The sequence below is a fragment of the Polyodon spathula genome, chromosome 12 (assembly GCF_017654505.1).
Source record: "Polyodon spathula isolate WHYD16114869_AA chromosome 12, ASM1765450v1, whole genome shotgun sequence".
NCBI classification, from domain to species: domain Eukaryota; kingdom Metazoa; phylum Chordata; class Actinopteri; order Acipenseriformes; family Polyodontidae; genus Polyodon; species Polyodon spathula.
This window is the reverse complement of record NC_054545.1, coordinates 41,553,421-41,566,892: the sequence shown is the minus strand read 5'-3', so window position 1 is coordinate 41,566,892 and position 13,472 is coordinate 41,553,421. Positions and strand designations below refer to the sequence as shown.

At 38.0% G+C, this 13,472-nt stretch overlaps 1 protein-coding gene across 1 annotated transcript in view; it reads left to right on the top strand.

The window, feature by feature from the left end:
- The window catches only part of lrp2b (low density lipoprotein receptor-related protein 2b), an 88,001-nt gene extending 77,760 nt beyond the window's left edge, over positions 1 to 10,241 (top strand). Inside the window, exons 73-79 of the mRNA XM_041267097.1 lie at positions 267 to 331; positions 999 to 1,119; positions 1,767 to 1,860; positions 2,660 to 2,725; positions 7,477 to 7,593; positions 9,184 to 9,246; positions 10,017 to 10,241. Coding sequence (XP_041123031.1) covers positions 267 to 331; positions 999 to 1,119; positions 1,767 to 1,860; positions 2,660 to 2,725; positions 7,477 to 7,593; positions 9,184 to 9,246; positions 10,017 to 10,058 — 568 coding nt within the window. The 3' untranslated portion in view covers positions 10,059 to 10,241. The remainder of the gene's footprint in view (positions 1 to 266; positions 332 to 998; positions 1,120 to 1,766; positions 1,861 to 2,659; positions 2,726 to 7,476; positions 7,594 to 9,183; positions 9,247 to 10,016) is intronic.
- Positions 10,242 to 13,472: the final 3,231 nt, after the last annotated feature.

The following is a 13,472-nucleotide window of genomic DNA, read 5'->3' as shown; positions in this document are numbered from 1 at the left end:
CAAGATGTGCCGGTAGTTTTATGAAAATAAATTTGGCCTTAAATGCCAGTTGTAAGGAAGCCCATCGTGGTTCCCGTTTGCCCTATAATGCCATTTCATTAGCACTTCATCCTCATTATCAGGCTGAAGACAAATAGCTTGGTCACGTAACTATGGCTCCCAACTACAGCATTATAAAGGAAGAGCACTGTATTTTGTATTTCATTTTTGTAATTGTAAAGCACCTTTTGAATGGATTTTACCCTGGTTATATTTCATTACTTTAGATGTACACCATCTTGGAGTGGTGATGTGTGTCAAACAAATAACAGCTTTAACAAACAACAGTCAGGTAAGCTGAAAATGAAATTGAAAGTCACTCAAATCAGGTAATTGAGGTTATCTAGAATGCTAAATGTAGTAAGTATAGGAAATGGCCTTCACTTGCACAGTTCATAAAGAGGACAATTAAAATGAAAATAATGTCTTGCAAACTACCAAATCAACACCTCACAGTGTTGGTTCTATTGGCAAGTGATACATTGTGGTCTTGATCCTGTCTTCTCCCTGCTAGTTTTGGGGGAGACGGGTTAATGAGAGGTTTGTTGTGCAAGGAATAAAAATAATTTCTCATGCCAGGTATTAAACACGCACCCTCAATATAACTCACATGACTGTACTTTTACAGTAGAATGTGTATGACACATTTTCAAAAATGACATAGTAAAGTTTGTAGTATTCTGTTGAACACCCTGTTTAACATAAAATAATTATATTTAAAGGGTTGAGGCATAATACAGTACATGAAGTGAACTGGGCAGGATAAATTAGCTTTACCTGGGTCCAAATAAAGTCTATAATCCTCAAGCAGAAAACTATAAAGAACTTTGAAGAAAGCTGGTTGCTCCTAAAGCAAATTGAGAATGTCCCTTATGGAAGATTTCTAAAAGGGAAACTTTGTTTTACTGTGAACCCTTTGTAGTGTGTGACCTGCTCGATTTGCTTTATTTTCCCTCTAGTTGCCATAGCGGTGGGAGTAACGGTAGCAGTAGTGATTCTAGTGGGATGTGTTCTTTTTGTGGCTGACTACAAAGCAAGAGGCAGGAAGCTCCCCAGATATACCTTCCCCAGTTTGCCAAGGTGGGTTGGTTAGTTCTGACTGATATTGTGTAAAATGGCTCCTGAACTTAAAGAAGACACATTTATTTGGTGCAGCTTTTCCCTGTCTTGTTATATAGTTGGCAATTCTTGGTTCTGTGTTCTGATGCTCCACTATTCAGTCTTAGTGGCTTTGAGCTTGTCTGGAGAATTCTAACTTTATAGCACTTATCAAAATGGCCTGAGTGGCAGAGTTGATGTGTCACATTGTCACATGGCTTGAATGGATAAGGAAGACTATTCAGAATTTTCTAGATAAACTCAAAGCAAAAATCCAGGTAAAGACAGATCACAGATCAAAAACAGATTAAATCATACAATCTACAATGTTATAGTTTACAGATATGTCCAATATTTACGTAGCCATATCTGAAAAAATGGTGTAGACAATTTTGACTTTCCCTTTCAGTACAATTGGCCTACTGATGGCAACATATGCTTTAAAGAAAACTGCAGTTACAGTATTAAGCCAGTGGTGACACTGTATGCAATTAGAAAAAAAAATCAAAATGAATGCATTTTTTGTATTATCATCATCAGCCGTACTAGTTAAGGTTTGTTACCAATCCTCTCTCAGTACTACAACTATAAATCCAGTACATCCTAAAATTATTTGTTATATTCTGCAGTTTAAGGAAACAGCAATCAGAAAGTGACGATACCAATAACATCACCTTCTCCTCAAGTGAAGACGCTGCAATTTGCAACGTGAACCCTAGTTTGGTAGGTATCGCTTGTGATTGCATTGGTGTACTTTATTTTAGCTTTTGAGGATTTAAAATTGTTACAATAACATGATTTTACAGTAACAGTTTAAACTGAGATGCAGAGGTCCCTTAGTGGCTCAACTAGTGAACTGACACCTGAATGGTGTCACTTGAATCATTGTGCTTCAAATCCTGCTGTGCTGCACCTAGTTGCTGATCTTGGCTAGGATCTCATTTGACCTTGGTACTCAGGGTGAGTTAGTAGTAAAATGGTCTGGTTTGCTTCATCGCACTTCAGCAACCCCACAAATCCAAGGCTGGGCCCTTGTAGTTTAATTTCAGCAGATCCCTTATCGAAGTTTAACATAGTAAAAGCATAACAAAGTGTAATGAAGCATAGTGAAATGATGTTAAAGCATTGCATAGCCCAGAGTGGGATGGTAAATCATATAAAAAATAAATAAATAAATACATAAATAAAAACATGGCAAATCATTGTAAACAGTGGCAATAGCATGGGAAAACTTGTGTGTACATTTACTGTGTACATTTTTACAAGTGGTCAAAAGATGTAATTGGCTTGCAGTAGGGAATCTTCAGTCCTCCTTCAGAGCTCAGATTGGATTAAAAATATAATAAAATTAGGTGCATCTATAAACTGTTGTAGTATTAAAATTGTCATTCTTGGCTAGGTTTCACCTTTCTTAATGATTTGGAAGAAAGGGCTTTGGGAATCTTAAGTATTCATGTAGATACATGTAGAGATGTTGAAAGGTAAGGGACTATCACTTTCTATTTCTATTTTTTTTTTCTAGGTAAATGGGTTAAATAATACAAATGGTTCAGAAGCTGTAACAGAAGTAAAAATCAAACCTATTCAGGTGAGTTTGTAAACATTTTACAGACAAAGCATCTTCAATTATAAAGTGGAGCGCAGGCTATTAGGAATGGTAGAACCCACTGCATCTGTCATTGGAAAAATAAGAGAATATTGTGATATTGATAATCATATTTAAAATAGTCGATAACCTGTGTTTCTGACAGTTGTATTTAAGTAATTTAGCACAAGAGGGCGTGTGGCACTGTGGGTCATTGCCATGCCTCGGGTGTGTTAGAAGTGCCAATATCCCACAACCACACAACCTGGAGTGTCATATTGCGATTATAAAATGGCTTTGAGGTCATTTAAAATTAAAAACAACTATCAAAAATAGGGTTAAAGAGAACCATGACGATATCCTGAGATATCTTTCAGGCACTGACATCACATAGCCCATTAGAATGAATAAGAGGACGATCCTTTCCATTGTTAAATTCCGACTATACAAACCCAACAGGGTATAATAAGATGCTTTGAGTTGCACAGGACAGTAGCTTTATCTAAATTAGAGGTAGCAGTTGACCCCATTTTGTATGTCTGTTTTTAAAAAAGCAACTGCACTAAACAAATAGACAAACACGTATCAGTCCGAATGGAGGAAAAAAAGCCTTTTCATTGTTAAAACCTTAACAAGGTGTGCATGTAAATCCCAAATCTCTTGAGCACCTAATTCACCATTTGAGTTAGTATTGTACTGTGATGTGCGTTCTCAAAAAACATGGGCTTGATTAATATCACTGCAATCCCTTGCTTTCTAAACCCAGCGAAGCAATTTGCGTGTGTTGATTTTCTGTCACATATGAGTCAGTACTCAATCTGTGAATGAAATAGGAAGAGTCAATGTACTGTTATTTCACTGCCACACTAAAGTATTACCTTGCTAGATTATATTTGTCTCTGTTGCAATAATATAATGTACTGAGTAGGCAGCTTCATAGTTTTAATAGATTGCATGTAATGTGTAATGAACTTTGGCAATGGATTAGTGAATTTACAGGTTTAATAAATTCACTGTATTTTTTTTATCCCAGAGCGTTTTATTGAATCATCTGTTATGAGATTGTATACTTCTCTACTGTATTTGTTTCAGTAACAATTTCATTATAAGTTTATATTTCTTAATTGAACAGTTTTTGTACTATACTGTAGTTTTAACTGTGTGTAGATGCATTCAGTCTTGCTAGTACCAGTTAATCGGAACTGGTCTATGCTGGTTGAGGAGCTGGTCAAAGAAAAAACAGGTCCATTAAAGATCCCTTTACAGCAGTCAACTGTCTGTTGTATAATTTTAATGAATCTAGAGTATTTGCTGTAAACCTTGTATGAGGTTCCATATCCAAGCTGAGTGCTCAGTAAAAGGCGTACATGAGTAATACGAATAAATAAGTGTTCCATCTCAACTCCTCTCCAGCTCACTAGCAGTTGGCGGTAGTGAACACTACAGTAGTATACATAAAATATCCACCACACAATTCAGCACAAGTGCCCCTGTGCAACTTTAAGAGCCCAAGGGTTGAGTTGGTACGTATACTGAATTGCTCTCTTGTCCCCTAAGAGAAAGGATGGCCACTCTTGTGAGACTTTTATATTCCCAGAGTGGGTGAAATTGCATTGTCATTGCTAGGGCTATCCCTGCTCTGAAAAGCCAATCCCAACTTGAACCCAGGCCTTAAGAGATGAAAGGTGTTTTCATCAACAGATGCTGACAGAGCACAAGTTCACAGTTTTAACCATCACCACACTGTTGTGTGCTATTAGAGCATCACCTGCACCAGTAAGTAGTCACAGTGCTGTGAAGTGGTAATTATCTTTCAGGCTGACTCATTCAACTGCATCATTAATGCATGTAAAACATCTAACTGCCTGTAAACGCTTATCTCGTAAACTATTATCAAGAAATAAACATCCCAAAGGGGGAAGGAGAAGATAAACCCTCTCCTGTTACTGCTGTAATTTTTCAGTATTAATTTACTGGTACTGTTAAATGTTTTTGTTTTGTTTTTAAACACCAATTGCAATAAGAATCCCTCAGATTTATGTAAATATCAAAAAAGGTATTGCACAAATTAAACTACAAGCCCAATATGCACCATGAAACCAGTGTGTTTCAGTATCGAACTGGGACTGAAGATGTTTTTTTTTTATCTGCAGTCTACCATCTGTAATTCAATCTGCAACTGGAGGTTGTAGCAGTCAGCAGTCTGAGATTTAAAACCCTCCTCTCACATCCTTGTATTGGAAGCTGCTTAGCTAACTCCTCCATCAGAGCGAGTTGGAGAGTTCTGCAAGCTCACAATACTAACTGGGGCTGAAAGGGTTAAGCAACTTGATCTTGATCTGCCACTGGTGGAGAAGGACAGGACTGATTTAAAATCACTCTCAAGTTGGTCCTAATGGAAGATGGAAATGTGGCTAAAGGCAATGGCTTGGGTTCAATCAATAAATGTGGGAGTCCATGTTATTACCCTTTGGCAGTCAAACTTTCCAAACGTGCGGCTTATGTTTTAAATGAAGGCTTACAGTTTTAAATATGTTTCCAGTGTAGTGAATTAGGTATACAATTTATTTAAATATAAATTAGTCTCTAGTTGCCCTCTCAGGGACTTCAAAATGTAAAAAATGAGACATGCCATATTTTAGTTCTGGATCATGTAGAACTCGAATTCCCATGACAATAACCGACATTCACACAACATGTCAGGAATATAAAAGAATAATTTATTTAAGAATGAAAAGGGGAGCACAACTAATCTAATATTACAGAAAGGAAAGGCTATTGGTTAGAGATATGTGTGAATAGTATACAGTTCACTTATTTCATAGTCAAACAATTACAACGACCATAACATCATTAGCATACATGGTTAATATACTAACATTAAATTATGGCTGATCATACAAAGTGTCTACTTTGCATTAGCATTTTCAGTACCCGTTTCTCATTGTAATTCATATCAATATGCACAAGAATTAATTCAACTTCCCATTCAGAATGGAATCCAACATTCCAGTACCTAATTTAGCAAATTAGTTTTACCGTGTTAATTTAGTTTAGACGTGATGTACCAAACTAATAATGTGTTATCAACCTCAAACGATTGTATATTAAAATTAACTCTGAAATGGGGCAATGATCAAATTCTCTGCATTTACGAGGCAACTCCTTTGAGTTGCACATTTCAACAAACAAAATACATTTCTTACACACACTAACAGGAAGCTATATTCTATTCCTAAAACAGTTTATCCACTAACTGGATAGCATTTGCTACAATTCATTTTTCAAGTCATAAAGTATTTAATATGCTGAATAGTTGTTGATTTTCAACAAATAAGTCAATCTGTTTTGATGAACACTGCATTTCTCTGGATCTGAAGTTCCAATGAAAGAAGATGGTACTTTGCTTGAAGTACACATTGTATCTCATCGGCTCGCAATAAACAAATTGTGCTTTTCAAATGGAGATCAGCTTGTTGATTTCCAGTCTTGCAGCATTACCTTTGTTGTCAACAGTTCCGTTGATCAGACATAACTTATGTAGTTCGTAAAAGTGTTCTCGTTGCAGTTCTTCTGTAGGGCTAGTATATCACCTTAGGTCCAGCTGCTGGCTATGCTTCCATTTGTTTTGTGGAGCGACATGGAAACCAAGACCCGCTTTCAGGTCAAGGCAATGTCCCATTTACTGTTTAAGCCTCACGCAGGGCAAAGAGCTAGGGCTCTCTTCAAAGCAGATTTTAGCCATTCTTCAAGACACCGGTTCTTCCTTGCCTTCAGTGAATTCGATTAATTATGCTCCCATGACTCAAACTTTCTTCAGAGCAGTTTAGCTTCAATTTCTTTCCTCTGAACTCTGAGTCAATTCCTCTCAGCACTCCTTTCTTTCCTATTGCCTGGAGCACTGTTTCTAGTGTGGAGCTTGCTTCTTGCCTGGAGTGTTGTTTCTAGTATGGGGAGCTTTCTTAGTGTGGGAAGCGCACTGTATGGGAAGCACGTCCTTTGAAAGTCGCGCGGCTGCTTTTTGTGATTCTGTCTTCCACCCTGTGATTGGTCAGTTTGTTTATTTTTAGGTGTCCAAGTCCATGTGAGGTGTTTCTCATTGGTTGTTCTCGTTCCTAGACAGCTCTCAATTGGTCTGCTGTTTCGCCCCCTGTCTGCTGGATTTTTCTGTCCAAGGTGTCAAAGCATCCCGAACTGTCTGGCTTGCATTCTGAAAGACACTACTGGCGCCAAATGATTCATTCAGCGATGGGGGAAGATCAAACACTTGTCCAGCAGTTCTCTTTTTTAAAACCATTTTTTGTCAGTGGGGGAGTTTGTGACCAGAAACCAAGTAGACACAGAGAATGACTCCCCTCTATATACTCAATTTCTGTTAATTTCATACACAGAATGATATTATGACCCACTCTGATGCTACACCAGTGAGAAGAATTGATTGAAAAATGTTAAATGTTTGATGGCAAAGTTTGAAACTGCTGTGCCGACTAAGTCTGTTAGAATGCTTTTTCCTGAATTCTTTAATAGTGTTCTTTTATGACAAGCCAGATGCTGCATGGTGACCTTTGAAGGACCGTCGGTGATAGACTGGAGCCTTATTTCTAGACACCCTCACAAGATACCTGAAGCAGTGCTTTGAGTTCACAAAGCCTGCAGCTTGCCTGAAGTGGCGGGGAGGCCCGAGGGCTGGAGCTGGGACTAGCTGGTACAATTCTAGCTGTAGTTTGTAACTGTCATTTCTCCTATTCTCCTAGCATGACACTGCAGCATTTGGAGATGAAGTGAAAGAAAGGAGTTTTCAGAATCCAACGTACTCTGCTGAATCAGAGAGTGCACATGGCAAAACCACTGCCACAGACAGAACTGTTAAGGTAATAATAATAATTATCATCATCATCATAAATCAGCAGCAACATTACTTTGCAAGCTGTTCCGTACACCCACCGTTAACTAAGTGCTTTCTACAATGTCTCCACTCACTCCGGGTGTGTCCTCTGATCCTGGTCTCTGTGCTGAGTCAAAAAGAGGGACAGGGTGTGGCAGTGTGTTCCGCCCCATGTGTATTTTGTGTGTTGTGTTAATGGTGGTGTTTAGATGTTGGTGCACAATATATAAATGGGTCTATGTAGCACAAGTGATTTAAAATATGTAGTTATATTTAGGCACGGGGATTGCATAATCACTTCACGTGCAGATAAAGTATGTGAGCATGGTACTGCACAAATTAGTTCATTTGCTGGGATTCAAGTGAATAATTAATTGGTAATTGAATTGAATGGTAATTGAAACAGTATATATAGATGCACGTTTCACTCACTCGGGTTGTGTGTCTGAGAGTGGAGAGTGGGAAGAAAGAGAAGGAGAAAATAACTGAAAGTAAAGCAAAACAAATGCTACTCAAGCAAGAGGACTCGCACGATACTTGTGTAGCGCTGTCCACTGTCTGTTTTGTTTGTCTGTTTACTTTGGCCTCAAGTGCCTTGTTCTGTTTTGTTCAATCTTTTATTTTTCGTTTGTTTAATAAAACACTGAGCGCCATTGCGCATCAGTTTCACCAGCCAGTACTGCCTGTCTGCGTGTTCCTTTCTACTCTGACGTCACCACCAAAGCCATCTTGTCGCACAGGGGTTGGCTTTTGATCTCCCCTCAAGTCTCACTTAACCTCTCTCTTTTAGTTCAATTCTTTCAACCTCTGATCAGAACTTGTATCATCAATTTGATTATTTTAAATTATTAAGAAATGATTTATGTTATAACAAAGACACCCTATGCACGTATTATGTTAATATACTGTTCATCACAAAAAGATTCTACTCTGGAACAGCAGTTAAAAATAAGACTTTTTTTTTTTTTACTATAGGAATGAAAGTTTATAAAAAAAAAATAAATCTAATTTGTAATTGCTGATCCTGATGTGATGTACAGTATATTAACTTACTGCATCTTGTAACATTATAACATAAATCATTTCTTAATTGAAAATAATTAAGTTAATAATACATGTTTAAAATTACTTTTGATTACTCCTGCCACTATTTTGGACAGAGACCAGGCTCAGAGGACACACCTGGCGTCAGTGGAGACATTGTATGCAAGATATTCAACTACACTATTTTATTTATGGTAGATTGCACATCATATACTTAAGTGCCACAGCCAGGTAGTCAGCAACAACAGTGCTATACCATAATATTGACTGCTTGACTCAATAGACCCACAGTATTTCTGAAATAGTCTCACAGTATTAATTGGTTTCCTTAATAGTAGTAATAATTAATAATTATCGACCAAACGCAGGTTTTCTTAAGCCAGTGGAAGAGTAGTATCTCATTATTAGACACGCTTATATTCCTTATATGTGGAGATGACACTCCTACAAAATAATGATATTAGTCTATTAAGGCTGAACACATTTCTAAGTGTTATTCTCTATTTGATTTGGTTTTATTTTTTTTTAACAGAAGCAAAGAGGATTATTTAAGGACCATTCTCCAGATGACACTTTTGACAATCCAGTTTATCAGGTGAGAAGAAAAAAAAACTGTTCAATAATGTTAGCCCCCAGTCTCACACATTGATAATACAATGGATATGTTCAGAACTGGCCTCTGGGCTCTTAGAAGAAAGGACTAAACAAGTAATTGTTTGTGTCACAATTCCATGTTTATAGACAGTAACACAGTGCAACTGATATTTAAAAAATGTGCTTTATCGATTAGTCAGACAACTTTAAAAGTTTAATCTAATAAGCAATTAGAGTAATTGCACCCCAAAACATTTAGTAAAATATAATTAATGGTAAGTTCACCATCGTAGAGTGTAATAAAGCACAGTAACAGCATGGTAAAGCCCAGAGAGGTATGTTAAAGCATATTTAAAAACATGGTAAACTATTCAAAGTGCATATTATAACCCAGGTGAAACTGTAGTGTGCAAATTTACTGTGGTGATAATATCTTACAAGGACATTTGACCACTAAAGTGAATAATTATGTAAAAGGGGTACTTGTGTATATCCACCATTGCACTTTTGTGCCGTACTATTTTCATGAAGGCATAACAATATAGCTATGTAAAAACTTACTGAAGATTTTTAATGATATGTTAGTGTATTTTTATTCTTAGATTTGAATAACTTGTGCAATTATGGTAATGAATAATAAAAATGGTGCTAATATTTCAAGCTAATATCTTGCAGAATTGCTTAAATCTGTTTTTTATATATATATATATATATATATATATATATATATATATATATATATATATTATCATTGCATGCTTATCATTGCAGGAAACACCAGATGACAAATACCGTGATGAATCCAACATCTAATGCATTGAAATATAACAGTTTGTACTGCCACAAATGCACACTGAAGTATGCATTTTCAACCTATCATGTTGAAAATAGTACCCTGATGACAAACTCATTATACAAAAAAATAATACACTCATAGTCAAAGCTTTGTGAGGTAAAAGTATGTTTCAGACTTGTGTACCATAATCTTTTGTTGTTGTTGATGTGTCTGTAGAACCTATTTAAATAATAATAATAATAATAATAATAATAATAATAATAATAATAATAATAATAATAATAATAATAATAATAATAATAATAATAAATGTGATTGTTTCAACAAATGTTCAGTTCAAGCAAATAAAATATAACTTCAAAATATCAAATTATACTGGTATGTTAATGTAAGAGTTCCTACCATTGAAAAGAATTGAATCCCCAGCAAAGATATTTCAAACTATTGGGCTTGATACTGGCTGAATTTACACAATAAATGATATAAAAGAAGTTTTTTTGGTCACAGTTCACGTGTCTACACAGTGTTTATGTAGTATGAGTATGTCACAGATTGCCTTGGTGGGTGACGACAGACCAGGGAGTAGACAGACAAAGACAGCACTGATGTGTGAATGAATGCACTAGTGTGCTGATTTATTGAAAAACAAAAGGTTTAAACAAAACAGAAACAAACTCTGAACTCAAAACAAAACGGCACGGTGGCCAACACAAAACAGGCAGTTACAAAAAACAAGTATCGTGCTGGTGTAAACCAGCACGGGTAGCAATTGCTTTCTAATAATATAGACTCTCTCGTTCCGCCTCTGAACACACTAACCCCGTTCAACCAAAGCTGCTTGTTTTTACATTGTGGCCGAGGGATTAACTGGCTATTAATTACCTAGTTTATCCCTCTGCCACATTGGGCATAGGGTTTCTCATATGCGTGGTCAACAGCACGTTTGTCAATAATCTCTCGCTGTTGACCACACGTCCTCACCATTTTACATTTAAATAATAATAAAACAAATACAAATATAAAATAACACAAAACATGAAATAAGTACAGGGGCAGGGCGTACCCTGTCACATATATCCCCCCTTGTGCACAGCACACATGACCTCAAAGACCACCTCCTCCCTTAAAAGCAAAAAAGTCTTGTCAGGGTCGTAAGCATCACGTGGCACCGATGGCAGCAGGAAGGCTGCCAGTGGCAATGCTGACATCAGTATACTCCGCCAGAGGCCACAGGCAATGGCACTGGCAGTCCAGCAGTAGCAGGGGCATTGGACACACCAGATGTGGCCGTGGAGCTGGCTGTGGTAATGCTGCTCTCAGCGCGGGACAGTCTGGCAGTAGAAGCGGTGCTGAGTCCTTCAGTAGTGAAAGTACTGTAGGTGAATGCGGTCTCCTCACCTCTCCCCACTCTTTTGTAGCTGGCAGCTCCCTTCTCTTGGGCTGCGGCCCCAGAATATCCAGCTGCGAAAGGCAGTGTAGGCTCGTGCAGGAGTTGATCCATGCAGTGGAGGCAGGATACAGTAGGTAGTCTCCTTCTATCTCTGGAGACTTGTGCAGCTCTCCCTCGGTAACTGGAGACTGGTGCTGCTCTCCTTTGGTTGCTGGGGACTGGTGCGGCTCTCCCTTAATCACTGGGGATGGGTACAGCTCTCCTGGGTCTTGGCGTGGATATGCCTACTGCCTGTGGAAGTGGGGTAGATACGGCTCCTCCCGATAGGACAGGAGATGGTGGGGCCCATCCCATATCTGCAACAGGTAGTTGAGTACCATGGCTGTGATTTCTAGGAGGGTTTACAGTCTGATGCAAAGCATTGCTCTAAAAATGCAGCGATAAAGAGGATGGGGTTACTAGCATGTTGTCAGTCGACAGTCTGTGGTAACCTAAACCTCAAGTTAAATCCAGACTGCAATGTCTTGTTTACTCACCAAAACAACCACTGAAAACCCTACAGTCGATACTCTGTCTTTATTGAGAGCCAGACAATAACACTATGACTCATTATTTACTGTATGATTCTGTATGTGTTCAGAAAAGCTTTGCTGTGTCCGCTTCTTCATACTTGGTATACTATACACCCTAGTTTCTCCATTCAAGGACATTCAAAAGCTTTATTATTCCCTGCTGTGGCTGCATATCTCCAAGGACAGAGATAAAGAATCCTGGAGAAGTCACAGTAGAGTTTTGAATATATTTTGAAAACTGCTTGTCTAATTGTGAGAAGACAAATTAGATCAACATAATCTCAGGGTATGAAGAGAAATCAATTGGGTCCCCAAGTGGCTCACGTCCTAAAAGCATGGCTGCGTAGTCTGCTGGGCGAGTCAAACAGTCAAGGGAGCACAGGTTTGCAGCCTGACTGCGAAGTTGACACTCTTCTCTCGTGCTCCAGCTGGACAGGGAGGAATCGGCAGCAATGATTACTTCCCATTCAAGCTACAGGCCCCCAGTGAGCTCAGGCAGACATCTGCATGGCTTGCCTTTATCCTCCAAGGGACCATAGATCACTGACATATGCTGGCTATAAAGGGAATATTGGCTTGGCCGTGGGAACAGAGGATGCCCACTGAGCTTCAGTTCTTAAGCTGTTCTGGGGATTGCTGCAGTGAGAGAACACAACTGGACAATCTAGATTGGGGAGAAAGAGATAAAACTATTTTAAAAATAAATAAATAAGGAGCAGTCTGTCTGTATGCCTTACAATTTCACACATATGCTTTCTGGGGCCTAACCATTTCCTTTACTGCATGATAACCTTACTCCAATAGGTCAACAGACTGTGTGACCTACCGCACATGAAGGAAGCAACTGTTAAAATGTTATTATTCTGTTGTAATAAAAAATATGGAAGGATAGCTTTTCTTTTTAAATTGAAGATCTGATTCTGGTCCCATTGTGTTCTATTGTACTGCAAATACAATTTTTGATTGTAAAACAGCTCACAGATAATGTAGGGTCCTTGCTATCAGATGTCTCTTTTCTTATATGTGCCAATAGATCCCAGCCTAAAGTAAAGTGACACTTCCCATTACTGTTTGTGTTGATGAAGCTGGCATTTTATATCAGAGCCAGTTTAAAAATCCCCAGCTGAAAATCAATGCGCCGTAAAGTCTCTCTTAGTAATCTGGACTGCCTGAACCAAAAGACAGTGTGAAATTCAATAAATATTGACATGAGAAATATGAACTTATACATCATTCTGCATGAGAAAGCACTGATGCCAATCTGCTAGGTGGAAGTAACAGATTGGGAGAAAAATCCTGAGACACAAATGAGTATATTGGCTCTATTCCCTGTACTTCTACTAGAATAAGAAATCGACTCCAGTCCTTGAGAATTGAGGGTTACAAACCGATTTAGCTTTATTTCTATCAGATGTAGATATCAATTTAAGATGCACTGTGGAGAGTCAAAAATCAAGAGAGTTGCTCAT